General features: G+C 36.5%; 1 protein-coding gene across 3 annotated transcripts in view; it reads left to right on the top strand.

Moving 5' to 3' along the window:
- slc24a2 (solute carrier family 24 member 2) overlaps positions 1-12,953 on the top strand; it is a 259,466-nt gene extending 246,513 nt beyond the window's left edge. For all 3 annotated transcript variants that reach the window (XM_063069018.1, XM_063069019.1, XM_063069020.1), the window contains 2 exons: positions 5,283-5,449; positions 6,934-12,953. In XM_063069018.1, the coding sequence (XP_062925088.1) occupies positions 5,283-5,449; positions 6,934-7,183 (417 nt within the window). In that variant the 3' untranslated portion in view covers positions 7,184-12,953. The remainder of the gene's footprint in view (positions 1-5,282; positions 5,450-6,933) is intronic.
- The last annotated feature ends 828 nt before the right edge of the window (positions 12,954-13,781 follow it).

Raw genomic sequence — 13,781 nt, forward strand, 5'->3', positions numbered from 1 at the left:
TTGCTCAAAGTTCAATTTTATTCACAATTCCTCAGCGAATGAAGCAGTCCTTGCCTGCATGCAGCAAAACCTGAACAGCACGCTGATCACTGGGAAGTAATATTCATCCTGAGCAATGACTGTTTCAAGGAAGATTGCACCTAAACACCTAACCCTGACAATCAGTGGCATTTCCCACAATTAATATCCGGGAGTCATCGTTGATCAGAAACTCAACTAGACCCAGCCATGTGAGACTAGAAATCCCGCACTGGGTGACTCACGCCCTGCTATCCCATGGTCTTCCCACAACCTGCAAGGCATAAGTCAGGAGCATGACAGAATAATCTCCACTCGCCTGACTTAGTGCAGTGCAAATAACTCTCAAGAATTCCAACACAATCCAGAACAAAGCAGCCTGCTTGATTGCCTGATCGGCACCCTATCAACCAGTCTGTAATTCATACACCACCAACACGCACGGCAGCAGTGTGTTCCTCCTTGCGGCACGGTAGCTTAGCAGTTAGCACAACACTTTACAGTCCAGACGTCCCGGGTTCAATTCCCACCGCAGTCTGTCAGGATTTTGTACATTCTCCCGTTGACCGTTTCCCTCCAGGTGCTCTGGTTTCCTCCCACAGTCCAAAGCTGTACCAGTTGGCAGGTTAATTGGTCATTGTAAATTATCCTGCAATTAGACTCAGGTTAAATAAGGGGGTTGCTGGCCATTGTGGCTCAAAGGGCCGGAAAGGCCTGTTCTGTGTTGTATCTCAATAAATAAATAATTGGCATCCAGTAACAATGGTATCAACTTAGCTTATTATGTAATTCTCAGAGCCAGAAAACTAGAAAAATAAATAACATAACATAAATAACATTAACATTAAACATTAAATACATGCTTGGATATGTGCAGGCACAAACTTGACACCATTCAGTTCAAAATCATCCACTGATTGCTGTCGCATCCACTACCCTAATTCGTTCCTTCCATCACCAGCATGCAGAGGACTGCAGGGTATCTCTTCTACAAATTTCATTGCATTTACTCCCCCAGATGACTCCAAAAACACCTCCCAAACCTGTATTTGCTATCATCAATAAGGAAAAGGGTTTTAGATGCATGGCACACCACTACCTATATCTCCCCTCTATGCTGCACACCATCTTGAATTAGAAATATATCACCATTTTTTCACCATTGCTTGGTCAAAATCATGTAATCTCAACCCAAGAATACCTTCACTAGGAAGAATGTTTTTAAATCTATAAAAAACTAGTATTGCGATTGGTAAAACTGGTAAAAACCAAAGTTAGATCACATTCAAGGCTCCATTTTTTTCTTGCAAATAGATTTAAATTTTAGCTACTAAACATAACAGTGGCAATGAGGTATTTTTAAATCAAACCGAAGATGGCTACCTTCCCATTAAAGCATGGAGAGATACTTGTGTTTTAAAAAGAAAGTGCAACTAGAAACAATCAAGTTTTTAAAAAAGTGCAGCATTTTTTTCCCTTTCAAGCAGTGTGCTTCCTTTGCAAAAGGAAAGATGATTGTTTTTTTCTAAAAAAAATAGGCAGAAAATGGAAGAATTCTTGGGTTCATAAGCAATGAGTACTGAGTGATAATAATCATATAAAAAAGAGCCGAAATGTCTGGCTACATTGAAAAGATTGGCATGTTTGATTACACAAGAGATAACTGGATATTGTATACTGAGTGGATTGAGCAGTATTTTATAGCAAATGGAATAACTGATGAGAAGTGAATGCAAATTTTGCTGAGTACATTGGATTTAAAGGCATAGAGTTTGCTTTGAAGTTTAACTGCTCTATCCAAACCAGCCAAAAAGAGCTTTGCTGATATCATGAAAGTAATGCAGGAACAATTAGAACCAAAGCCTTTGTTGGCTGCAGAAAGTTTTAGGTTCCATAAGAGGAATCAAAAGGAAGGGGAGCCCCTTTTAGGCTACATGGCTGATTTGAAAAGATTGAGTATTGTCAATTCTATAATGGGCTTAATGATGTACTGAGAGGTTGTTTAATTTGTGGAATCTAAAAGAAAGTATTCAAAAATGGTTCCTAACTGAAAGCACAACTTACATTTAAAAGAACAGTTAAAATAGCTGTATCAATGGATACATCAACAGAGATGCAATTGGGTTGCAGTCAGTAATGAAAGTGAGGTAAGCAAAATTGCAATGTCTAAATAGAAACCTGCTTGCCTGAACAAATAGTGTTACCATTGTGCCTGTGGCTCACATACACCGGACCAATGCAGGTTTAAAGGTAAAATGTGCAGAAAATGCAACAAAGTAGGACACATACAAAGAGCAGACAAAAATAAATGGACTGCACAGGGGAAAGAAAAAGCTAAAAAAAATAAAGTTGCAGTTTCAAGAGCATTAATCTATGTGCTGTTGATGGACAATCTGATAATGATGAAAGTGACACAAGACTGAGTAGCCTTGTCATTTTCAATGTGAAAACTGACCACACCTTACACCAGAAGTGAACGGAAAATTAATTAAAATGGAATTGAACATTGGCTTGGATGTTTCAGTCATTCCACAAAATAAGTCTGAATAGCATTTCAAAGATACAGAACTGAAGTCTGTGGGTATCCAGTTAAGAACTTGTAATGGAGAAAAGATGACTCTGGTGAGAATGACATTAGTAACAGTGTAATAAACAACCAACAAGCCACACTTGGCCTGGTTATGGTAAAGACAGCAGGACTAGCATTGTCAGGACATGGTTGACTGAGACAACTACAACTTGGTTGGAGATCCATCCATCATCTGCATTCCACATCCTCTGCAATGAAGTCATCTGAAAGGTGCTGAATGATGCCACAACTGTCTAAATGGGTGTTGGTGCCAACCACTTGGACTCTGATAGGAAAACTTATTGGACCAAGGAAGGACCATGCTGCTCAGAGTAAGCATGAAAGTGACAAAAGCAGTGGTCTAACTACAATAGTTATTGTGGGCAACATATCTGAGAAAGCTTCTGATATGTTAATCAGGCAGTTACTTGTGAAATGTGACTTGATTTTAAGTTGGAAGAGAATTCAAGAAGCTTCAGGAAAGTTGCATGCATTTGGCTTTTGTGGGTATGAAGAGCCAGAATCTATTCTGCATGCATTAAGATTATAGTATCAACTTTAAATGGGAGACAAAAAAGCTGCTTGTAAAAGTAGATGCAAAGACCAAAGCTCAGATGGATGAATGGAAGGCCGAAAAGAAAGGAATCAATGGAAATACGAAAACAGAGAATTCGTCAGATGATGTTGTGGATGAGAAACCCAAGAGATGTCAGATCGTAAAGGAGGCAACAGAAGGATTATTAAGAGAATAGTCCACTATGCTGTGGATGTCTATATAGTAGTTTTATTGAGTATACTGTTTATATTGTATATGTTTATAAATTGAGATGCATTTGACATTGAGTTGGGGTTTATAGATAAGCAGGGAGGAGTGTTGTGTAATTAATATTTCAGTAATATTTGAGTAATGTATATATATTTAAGCATTCTTTATTGTTTACATAATGGATTGTGGGTTATATGTAAGAGTAATTGAATTGTATACATCATGAAGCTATCACATGATAAGCGCGCACCTTTCTTAAAGTAAAAAAAACAAAGTTAGACACGCATTCCAAGGTCTGTCTTTTTCTAGCAATCAGATTCTCAGATTATACGGGATCCCTTTCAAAGTTCTCCAGCTAATCCAGAGTTTCTGTGCTAACTTCACCTGCACATTTGAGGTCTGCAATTTGAGCTTTGAAGTCAAGACAGGAGTCAGGCAAAGCCATGTGATGTCAGTAATATTATTTAACCTGGTGATTGACTGGGTTATGAGGCAAACAGCAAATGATAAGCAGCGAGGTATTAGGTGGACTCTGTTTTCTACTTTAGAAAACCTTGACTTTGTGGATGGCCTCGCATTACTATCACGTACACACCAGTACATGCAAGAGAAAACTTAGCACTTGAGTACCTTTAGTGGACAGGTTGGACTCAGAGTCAGCCAGAGAAAGACTGAGACCATGACCCTCAGTGTAGAATTTCTTCCTCCCATCGAGGCGTATGACGTCGACTTACCCAGCAGTGGCAAATTCACCTACCTGGGCACCGTCGCTCAGCAGGATGGTGGGACCAAGGATGACATCCAGTGCTGACTCAGCTAAGCTAGAAACATCTTCAGATCAATGAGCAACACATGGGGATCAACCAAGTAGAATGTCTTCACCAAGGTGAAGCTGTACCAGAGCTGTGTTCTGTCCACAGGATGCTGGCACATGGCAGAGAACAATCGTCATCCCACACCACGAGCCTCTGGAAGATCCTTTGTACTCTCTGACCAAAGAAGAGCTCCAACCACGCCCCACTCCTTCAGTGTCACCAAGAGGACATGGCCACAATCATCATGAGGAAACACTGGAGAAAGATTGGGCATGTGACGAGAAGAGACACCAGCTCCGTCATCAAAACAGCACTTCATAGGACCCCTGAAGAGCAGAGGCAATGTGGGAGACCAAAGACAACTTGGTGCTGTACCATAGAGACAGAAATATGGATCCTGAACCAACCCTGGGGCACAGTAGAGAAGATGGCCATGAATAGAGAGAGATGGAAGATCTTCATTGCTGCCCTAAATGCCAGGGATGTAACAGGCAGTAACTATCTCCCTAACTAGAATTATGTTTTGGAGTGACAAAACATAACAGTAGAATTTGACCAAGTTGGTGCTTAGTGGTCAGTGTGGATTCAGTGGGCCAAGGGAGATGTTTCTGTGCTTTGTGACTATGACATTTATTTGTTGGAGAGAGAAATAGGTTAGTCCACAGAGAATCTCTGACTACCTCCATTAATCTGATCACCTCTTCCTTCAAATTGATATTATTTAATTTGAATTATCAGAAACTTAAGGTGCTAATTGTTCAGAGTTGCTTTGTTATATGTAGTACCTATGAAAAAGTTGTGCAATGATCTCAACAAAAAATCTTGCCATGATCCTTTGTGATCAGTGGTCATTTTCTTAAGCTACAATTCTTTTCATGGACATTCTTTTTATTTTCTGCTTGTAGTCAAATCTGTCTTCAATACTGTATCCAGAAAATGATTCAAGATTGTTAATATTTTTGCATGTGCTGAGTTAATCCTTTTCTCCAGGAATTGTTTAAGTTGATTAAATTGATTTAGAGTGGTGATCTTTATGAATGAATCCCGATATAGGTGCAAGATTTTCTTCTTACTGGTGCTACATAAATCAATATTTATTCTTTTAATTCTATAGGTTGGGGAGACTATTGGGATCACCGAAGAGATCATGGGATTGACAATTTTAGCAGCAGGCACTTCAATTCCTGACCTAATCACAAGTGTAATTGTTGCGCGGAAGGGACTTGGTGATATGGCAGTGTCCAGCTCAGTTGGAAGCAATATATTTGACATTACAGTTGGGTAAGTTCATAAAAGGGAATTTTGACCTTGCCATCTATGGTTTACTTGGCTGTCAAATAGAATGCTGTCAGAATTGTGCCCAATTTTCTGTCATTTGTTGCATTTATGCCCTTTCTATTGACTCCATATATACCAGCTGGCCACTGGATAGCCAACTGACCAACTCACAGATCTCTTGCATTGCTCACTTGACTGTGTTTAAATATATTTGTGTTTAAGTTCTCCCCTCCTCTGTTGTCTGAGGTAGCCATTCTATTTATAAGCCCAAGCAGTAAATGGTGCTCAGTAGGGAGTAGAGGTGATTTAGCATCATCATCACTGACCTCACAGATTATTAGGGGTGCACAAATGATCGCTGGTTTTAGCACTGACACGTATATCCATCAACTCAATTAGTGTATTAATTAACAGAAAGCATTGAAGCTGAATTATATCCTGTTTTCAGCTTCTCAAACAAATAGTCTCTTACACATTCAATCCCTGACATGCCATTCCTGTAGTTTCCCTGCTACTTACTCAGACCAACTCTTACTTATCTCATTCTCTTTCCATTCAACTCCTAACCCTTTTCCTCCCTTTCCAGATCCATAATGCTTCCCTCTCCATAGCACCTCTGAAAACCAACCTTTGGGTTCTTATCAACTAGGCCTCTATTTCTATCTGAATATCTTTAAAAAGTTCTTAGCACCATGCGGAACTAAATTGAATCCTTTCATTTTGCACTTTCTCGGCAGATTGCAAGCATGAGCACAATTTTGTTAAACTATTATGCTACTCAATGAAAGAAGTAATTACTTTCTGAATGATTCCAGCTTGGCATAGTTGTACTGCTCAAATCTCTGCAACAGCAGGCTGGGTTTAACCCCCATTCCAGAACTTGACACATTGACCCATTGCAGTGGGACACTGTATTTTAGTTAGAGATGTTCTTCAAAGCGAGGTGTTTAACCCTTTCCAACTGAATCTAAAAGATCCCATGACTCTTTGAAGGACTTTTTGGTGCCTTGATAAGTTTGACTGATAAGATTGCACTCTACACCAGTACTTGATGTGAAAGGCATGGTCTCTTTTCGGGGGCTTTGCTGTTGCTTGCATGGTGGGTGGTGGTCTGATGCTTTATGCCAGAGTCAGTGGCGGGGGGGGGGAGGTTGTTGTTGCTTGTGTGAGGGGGAAGGGGCTTTGGGATTCTGAAGTTTTTTTTCTGTCATTTGTCCTTTGGGGTTTTTCTTCTGTTTCAAGGATGCCTGCGAAGAGTGAGAATTTCAGGTTGTATATTGGATGCGTTCTCTGATATTAAATGAAACCACTGCACCATTAAAATGTCAGTTTCTTTATTCTTAGATAAAATATACATCTACCTTCACAATAACATCAAACTCTGCATTTGTAGTAGAACTTAACTCTAAATGATTAATGGAAGAAGTAATGGTTTAATATGCTGCTTCAGAAATCTTTGAAGTCTATTTTTCTTCATCTTTTTTCAGCTTGCCCCTGCCGTGGCTTTTGAAAGCCTTCACCAACAACTTTCGCCCTGTCCAAGTCAGCAGCAATGGCTTGTTCTGTGCTATTGTCCTTCTTTTCATCATGCTCCTCTTCGTCATCCTTTCAATTGGAGCCTGCAAGTGGAAAATGAATAAAGCTCTTGGTTTGATAATGTTTGGACTATACATTGTGTTTCTGATCGTCGCAGTTCTGTTGGAAGAGAAGGTCATTGAATGCCCTGTTACAGTGTGAGCTTCGTGACTGCACACATTTTCTCAATTAGAGGTACAGAAGGGAAAATGATAACTCATTCTGCTCGCTGCAGCTTTGTTTTATTTTCCAGACCGACTCAGCTGGCACATGTAATTTAATGGTGAATGAAAAAGTAATACTAAAAAATAGCAACTGTTTTTTTTACTTGATTGGTTGACTTTCTGACCTCATTTCAAGCAATGAATAAAGTTGATGTTTGTGTCTTGGAGAGATTTACACTTTCTGGGATTTCACTGGATTACTCTGATGTCTATGGAAAGACTACTGCCCAAGTTGGTTAAAGACCCCTTAAGAAGATTTATTTGAATGTCTTTTTTGTTGTTACATGAAATTCAGTGGGAGACTTTTTCTGCCAGATTTTCGATATTGAAAAAATATCACATTATATTTCAAAATGACTGGTGTGAATTAATTTATTTTTGAAAAGAAAATGGCGCATTAAACTGATTTTGAGGGTATCTTCTGGGTTTTGGTGGTAATAATATTTCTGGGTTCTTCTAGACAGTTAGCCAAATTTGCCTGTTCTTCAGGTACTACAAATCAGATTAGTGCTGGAGATGTAATGATTGCTACAGTCACTTCTGTAAGTCTTAGTTTTTTTTTTGCACATCTATTAAGCCATTACATAATTTTATGTTTTAGTTTTTAATATATTTTTGTCTGTAGCTTAGCACCACATTTCTAATCACCAGTACAATTTATGAATAAAATAATGAAGCGGCTATAGATTGAATTTGCTTTCAAGTACCCGAATCAGACGTGAATGGTAAGATTAAGGTCGTAGAGCTATTAATCTATTGTTAAGGTTGTAGCTATTTATCTATTATATATAACATTATTGCTTTGCTGCTTTGACACAAACCAAAATCAAGTCGCTGACATTCTGCCATATTGTGGAAGTAACACCTTAGGGCCTATAGATTATTTCTGCACTTTACTTAAACAATTACAGATAGACATTATTGTATGTTTTCTTTATCCATTATGCTCCTTTTTTTAAGACCATGATATAGAGTCAAATTAAACCTGATGTGTAGTTAGTTAAAATGCCTTTCATTGAGTTAGATATTTTAGTTTAATCCCTAAATGTGACGGTTTAAAAAGAAGTCTACATTCCTCTGTACTTGTAATTAGGTTTCATATGCATCATCAAAACACAAGTGCAGTAATGAATTGAGTTGCTAATGCATTGCAAAAGAGTTTTCTGTTTGTAGATCTTTGTACAGATCTCCACATTGATTTTCCTCTCACTGTATAAGCTTTGTGCAGTATTTACAGGGAAATTCTAACACTGGTGGAAGGTGTGGCATGCCAGTCAGCATTGTGCCCTCATGACTTCACATCTAACATAGGTCTTCACTCTTAATGCTACTGTTTCCAGCTTTATATAATACAGTCAATATACAGATTGAGTAAGTGGGGAAATATTATAATGGTGTGTTTTTTAATAAATCTATATATATAAATATACAGTATAAATATATATAAATATTTAATTATCTAGGGCTTTTTAATGTTAATGTTCAGCAGATATTCAAATAGTTAGGATTCAATAGATTTATTTACAGCTGTCAATAAAAATTAATACAGCAATAATCTCACATGGATGGATACTTAAGTCCATGCTTGGACTAATGATGGCCATAATGAATGTAATGAAATGACATAGGATTATTGTCAATCTTGGGACAATATGTGCAATGTGATGTATGTCTGATGTTCTTGCAGGCATTATGTCTTTGAAGTGCAAAAGAAGCTATGTGTACTTATCAAAAGCATTAATCAAAACAATAATTATTTAAACATGAATGTAGATGAAACACAAGAGTAATAACAAATATACACTCATATTTTCACTGATTATATCTGTTAAACTCTAACATTTAGTCTTAACGTAATAGCTTCTGATTACCTATTTCAAACTACAGAGACTGGTGCTCGCTTTGTCCTGTCAATGGTATTTAGCTGCCACCATGACAAAAACAAGATGGAAGTGAGAAAGAGGATGTTTTACTGTACCCTTAGACAGCTATGGCATGTTACTTCAATATTCTTGCGGTTAGAGGTGATTTCCAAAACAATTTCACGAGGTTATCTCACTAGAATCTATTGTTGAGATCAAATTAATCATTCTTATGTGATAGAAAAAGGGAATTAAAATTATCCACTGTGATTATGAACATTTTTGTGTTTTGGGCAGGAATTTCAATTCTATAAATTTTGTCTTTATTTATTTTATGCCCTTGACCACCTCCTATGATTGATTTTACCCCATTGGGTTCATTATTGGGAGTAGTAATATTCTGTGGCCTCTCAATCTTCATTTCTTTGCTAAAAAGACAACACAGTACCACAACGGTGATTATACTCCTTGCTGTGAAGTCCATATTCCTCTTTCTACTAACTCCTCTTTAGGTGCCCTACTGTTGAAGCAGCTTTTTAAGTTCATATTTTATGCAAACATAGGTAGAAATTTCTGTAGGCTTGTTTTAATTATCAGGTGTGCGTCTCAACCAAGAGGTGCAAGACCAATAAAAATTGAACCTCAGTCCTCTTAATTCAGTGAACCCCTATTTTAAGAAAAAAATATTATTCAATAGCCTCACCAGCAATAGTAAATTCCAATTCTTAGGGATAGTAGGAATGGAAAAAGATAATCTAACTTCTGTCAAGGTAGTAATACATTCTAATATTTAAATGTATATTTCAGTAACATATGCCAACAAATAATATCCTGATTTGAACAGGTCTGGCTTGTCACTATCAATTTTCTGTCACAGCGTCATTGAATGAAGAATGGCTTTTTATTTGTATATTTAAGAAAAGCATTTCTTATAGGTGGCTGTCATGGTTACCTGAAAAAATAATCCAGACTAAATGTCTTTAGGCTTACTTTGCACATAATAATACCATCCCCAAATTGGCACTCAGTGCAGCCATATTTTACATCTTGCATTGCAGACCAAATTCTTCCTCAAAGTATCACTTTTTAAGGCAATAAACAGATAATGTTCATAAATATCATGAGAGCTCAATTCATGTCATCTCATAAGCCCTTTCACTAGGTAGAGTTTTACCAGTTGATTGAATTATAAAAGGATTTTAAATTATTCAAAAGATAAAAGTTATCCAAATAATAATTTGCTAAAAGAAGCTGGGATTAAATTAGATTTTTATTCTATTAGTTCTCTTTCCTTCTGAGTATCTCTGCCACCCGCCCCACCAAAGTCCCTTATCCAGCCACTATTTATTTTAGGCTCCACAGAAAATTACAGCCATGGGGCTTGGCAGATGCATTGATGGCAGATTACATCATTTAAATGCTGCATGGGGCCAGTTAATAAGAGACTGGAGAAATGGCTCAACCATTGCTCCGCGCACCAGGTCTTTGTCTAATGATTCCTCTAAGTAATAAGCCCAAGATTGGGAACTCATCAGTGTGCAAACACACATCTGATTTTATCAGCAATGTAATTCAATTGCATGGTTCTTTATAAAAATTGAATATTATTTCAGGTACTTGTAGGCAGCAAAATCAGTGAATCAAAAATCATTGAATCAGAAACTGTGCTCTCTTGATCAAACTTAATATTTAATACTTTAAAGGCTCGGTAGTTGAGGACTATCTACAGTGAGGTACTTGCAAGTATTACGAGGGGTTTCACTGATTACAAACAAGATTCATTCAGTCTGTGCTAATGGGTGGTGGTCAGCACAAACCAGCCCAAAATGTTTTTAATCACTGTCAAGATGCAACTGATGAAATGCTATAACTACTTTTTTTGCAACTTTGTGATCATTTCTTCCTTTACCTCAATAAATAACAGAGCCTTCTATGAGCTTGGATTTGGTTAAGTGAATCACTGATTCTATAAAGATTGCATTGCTTGGGTTGACAATATTAAATTAATTATTTATTGACAGCAGTAAATTAACAGAACAGAAATAAGCTAATAATGACATAAATACTTTGAATCTCTTACACTACCCCACAGTAATTTTTGGCAAACCAGTAATTATTATGTCAGCTGCTTGTTAATATTCCCAAATAGATTTCAACCTCTGCCTCTGACCACTTGTATTTCTGAATGTACTGCATGAAAATTAAATAGTGACGTTTAACAAAACCATTTCTGCACAGAATGACCTTTCTAAATGAAGAATATGTGATGCAAATTTCATCCATCAAACTTCAATATATAGTGTCTGGATTTATTATAAACTCCTTATCTTTGTGCCAGCACACCGGTGGGTGCAGTGTGAGTTATGAAGGATCAGTTCCAAATTCAGTAGGTAGAATAACCTCAGATCTCACCATCCTTGAAAAGAACTCCATTAGAATTTGTATCATGCTTGCATGCTAACTATATGGCATGTAAGCAATGGGTCCTCTGAACAGTCACCAAGAATTTTAAATATGTTTTGAAATATAATAAATGGATAAAGATTTGAAAATGCTGTGATCTTATGTCTGGTGGAAGACCTTACAAATGTGTTTTAAAGGTAACTACTACTTATAGAGGCACATAAATAACCTTTATTAAGCACTGTAGAGCACTTATGTAAAAAGATAAGTTGGGCTGAAATGTGCATGTCTTTTTAATGATGCATACATCAGTTTGGGGAATTAACACACTATAATGTTTCATTAGGAAAACTCATCGGTGTTGTGCATCAATGAAAAATGTTTCAAATTTGCTTCTCCTATATCTGAAGCAAAGCAATATTTGACTGCAATATTTTAATGGTAACTGTCTGTTCTCATATAATCAATACATCAGTGAGTATCTGCCAATATGCCTGGAGATTATAGATAATCTATAGGTTTAAGATTTTATTTTTCTCATTAAAACTCGAGTCATATAGAAGATATATTTCTCCTTTAATGATAATAAATAACAATCTGCAAATGCTGAAAACCTGAAATAAGTTTTGAAATATGCAGCAACTGAAAAGACAGGTTTATGTTACAAGTGGATGATTTCCATCAACAAGGGTCTCCAATATAAACATTAATTCATCTTTTTTTCTCAAATTGCTGATTATGCTGTGTTATTTGCTTTTTTTTGTCACAAGTTATATTTATCTCATTGGGAAGTTTTACAAAAAAGGCCAGAGTTCCTAGCAATGCCAAAAATAACATAGTATGATACCCATTTTGACACTTATTAGCTACCTGATTGTTTTGTAACCATAGGAATGATTATATCTGTTACAACACAAAGTTTATCATCCTATTTTTTTAATGTACACAAATAGTTCAGCAACATGTTCACTCCCTTCTGTTTACTTGCCTCATAAATTGTCTTGTAGTGCAATTTCTTAAACAACCTTTACCAGTTTGATTCTGTCTCAACACCCTGTAATCTTCCCTAATATTAATTATAAACGCCCTGCACGTTGGCTTTGCAGTAACCAATGCAACTTGAGTTAATATTCAAATATTGATTACTAACAATGGGATGTGACATGCATAATTTCAAAATACTGACTAAAGCATAGGCTAGAAGTCAAATGTACTGTACTGTGTATTGATGTAGTCCTCATTACAAAGCTCATTAACAGTAGTGCATAACTGTATATAGTAAGAAAATATTTGTACATAATCTATTTAAAATATATATTACTGGCTTTCTGATAAGAACTTTGTTCTTGCACTATTGTTATTGCTGTGACTGTAAGGTTTCTCCACTTAAAGGCAATCTATTTAAATCGTGTCTCTTTCTGTAAGATATAATAAGTGTGGAAATAAAAATAACAAATGAATATTGTTGGTCATTCTTGAAATCCAGAGTCATTTCACCATAAACATTTTGGAAACCATTCATTGGGGTAAAGTTCACACAGACTTTCAGATATGTTACCATGGTGGAATATGCAAGATTGAAACCATTATCATTTTTAAAGCAGTGCTTTCGTGGTATTACTTTATCCTTCCGCTCACTTGCAAAGCTAAAATATCACATGATTAGAAGTTGGCAACACGTGCATATATGTGAAGCAGTGAATGAATCTTTTGAATGACGCTCTTTATTTATCTTGATTAAATCAAATCAACTCAACTTTCAATTTGAATACTAACGTTCAAGTTAAAACACTGGTTGCAGTTTCATAATTTTTAAAAAAGTACCTTAAAATTATTTGCCTAAAAGAATCATTAAAATTATTTTTATATTATTATATAATTTTGTACAGCACTTCAGTACAGAGTTCAGCCATTTAAATTAATTTTTTAAATTAATTTTTTTTCTCAAGGGATTAAGTGTTCATATTCTAGTTCATATACCTAGAGGAAGATCTCGGCTTATGTACATCAAAAGTATAGCCAGGTGGCTACATATCAAGGAAATAGAAGTCATCCAAACAACGAAGGATAGATCTACATGGAAAACCATGGTCACCAAAGTCCGCATCGGATATGGTACCTAGACAGACAGATTCTAGTTCAGTGTGCAGTCATAGTAGCAATAGTTTGGTTTAGAATATTAAACAATGCAGAGAGTGGATGTGCATCGGGTATCTTCGGAATATATATCAGTAGCAAGGCAGGTCATGTTGTTAAACAGCATGCATTGTT

This window comes from Mobula hypostoma, chromosome 16 (assembly GCF_963921235.1).
Source record: "Mobula hypostoma chromosome 16, sMobHyp1.1, whole genome shotgun sequence".
Taxonomy (NCBI): Eukaryota; Metazoa; Chordata; class Chondrichthyes; order Myliobatiformes; family Myliobatidae; genus Mobula; species Mobula hypostoma.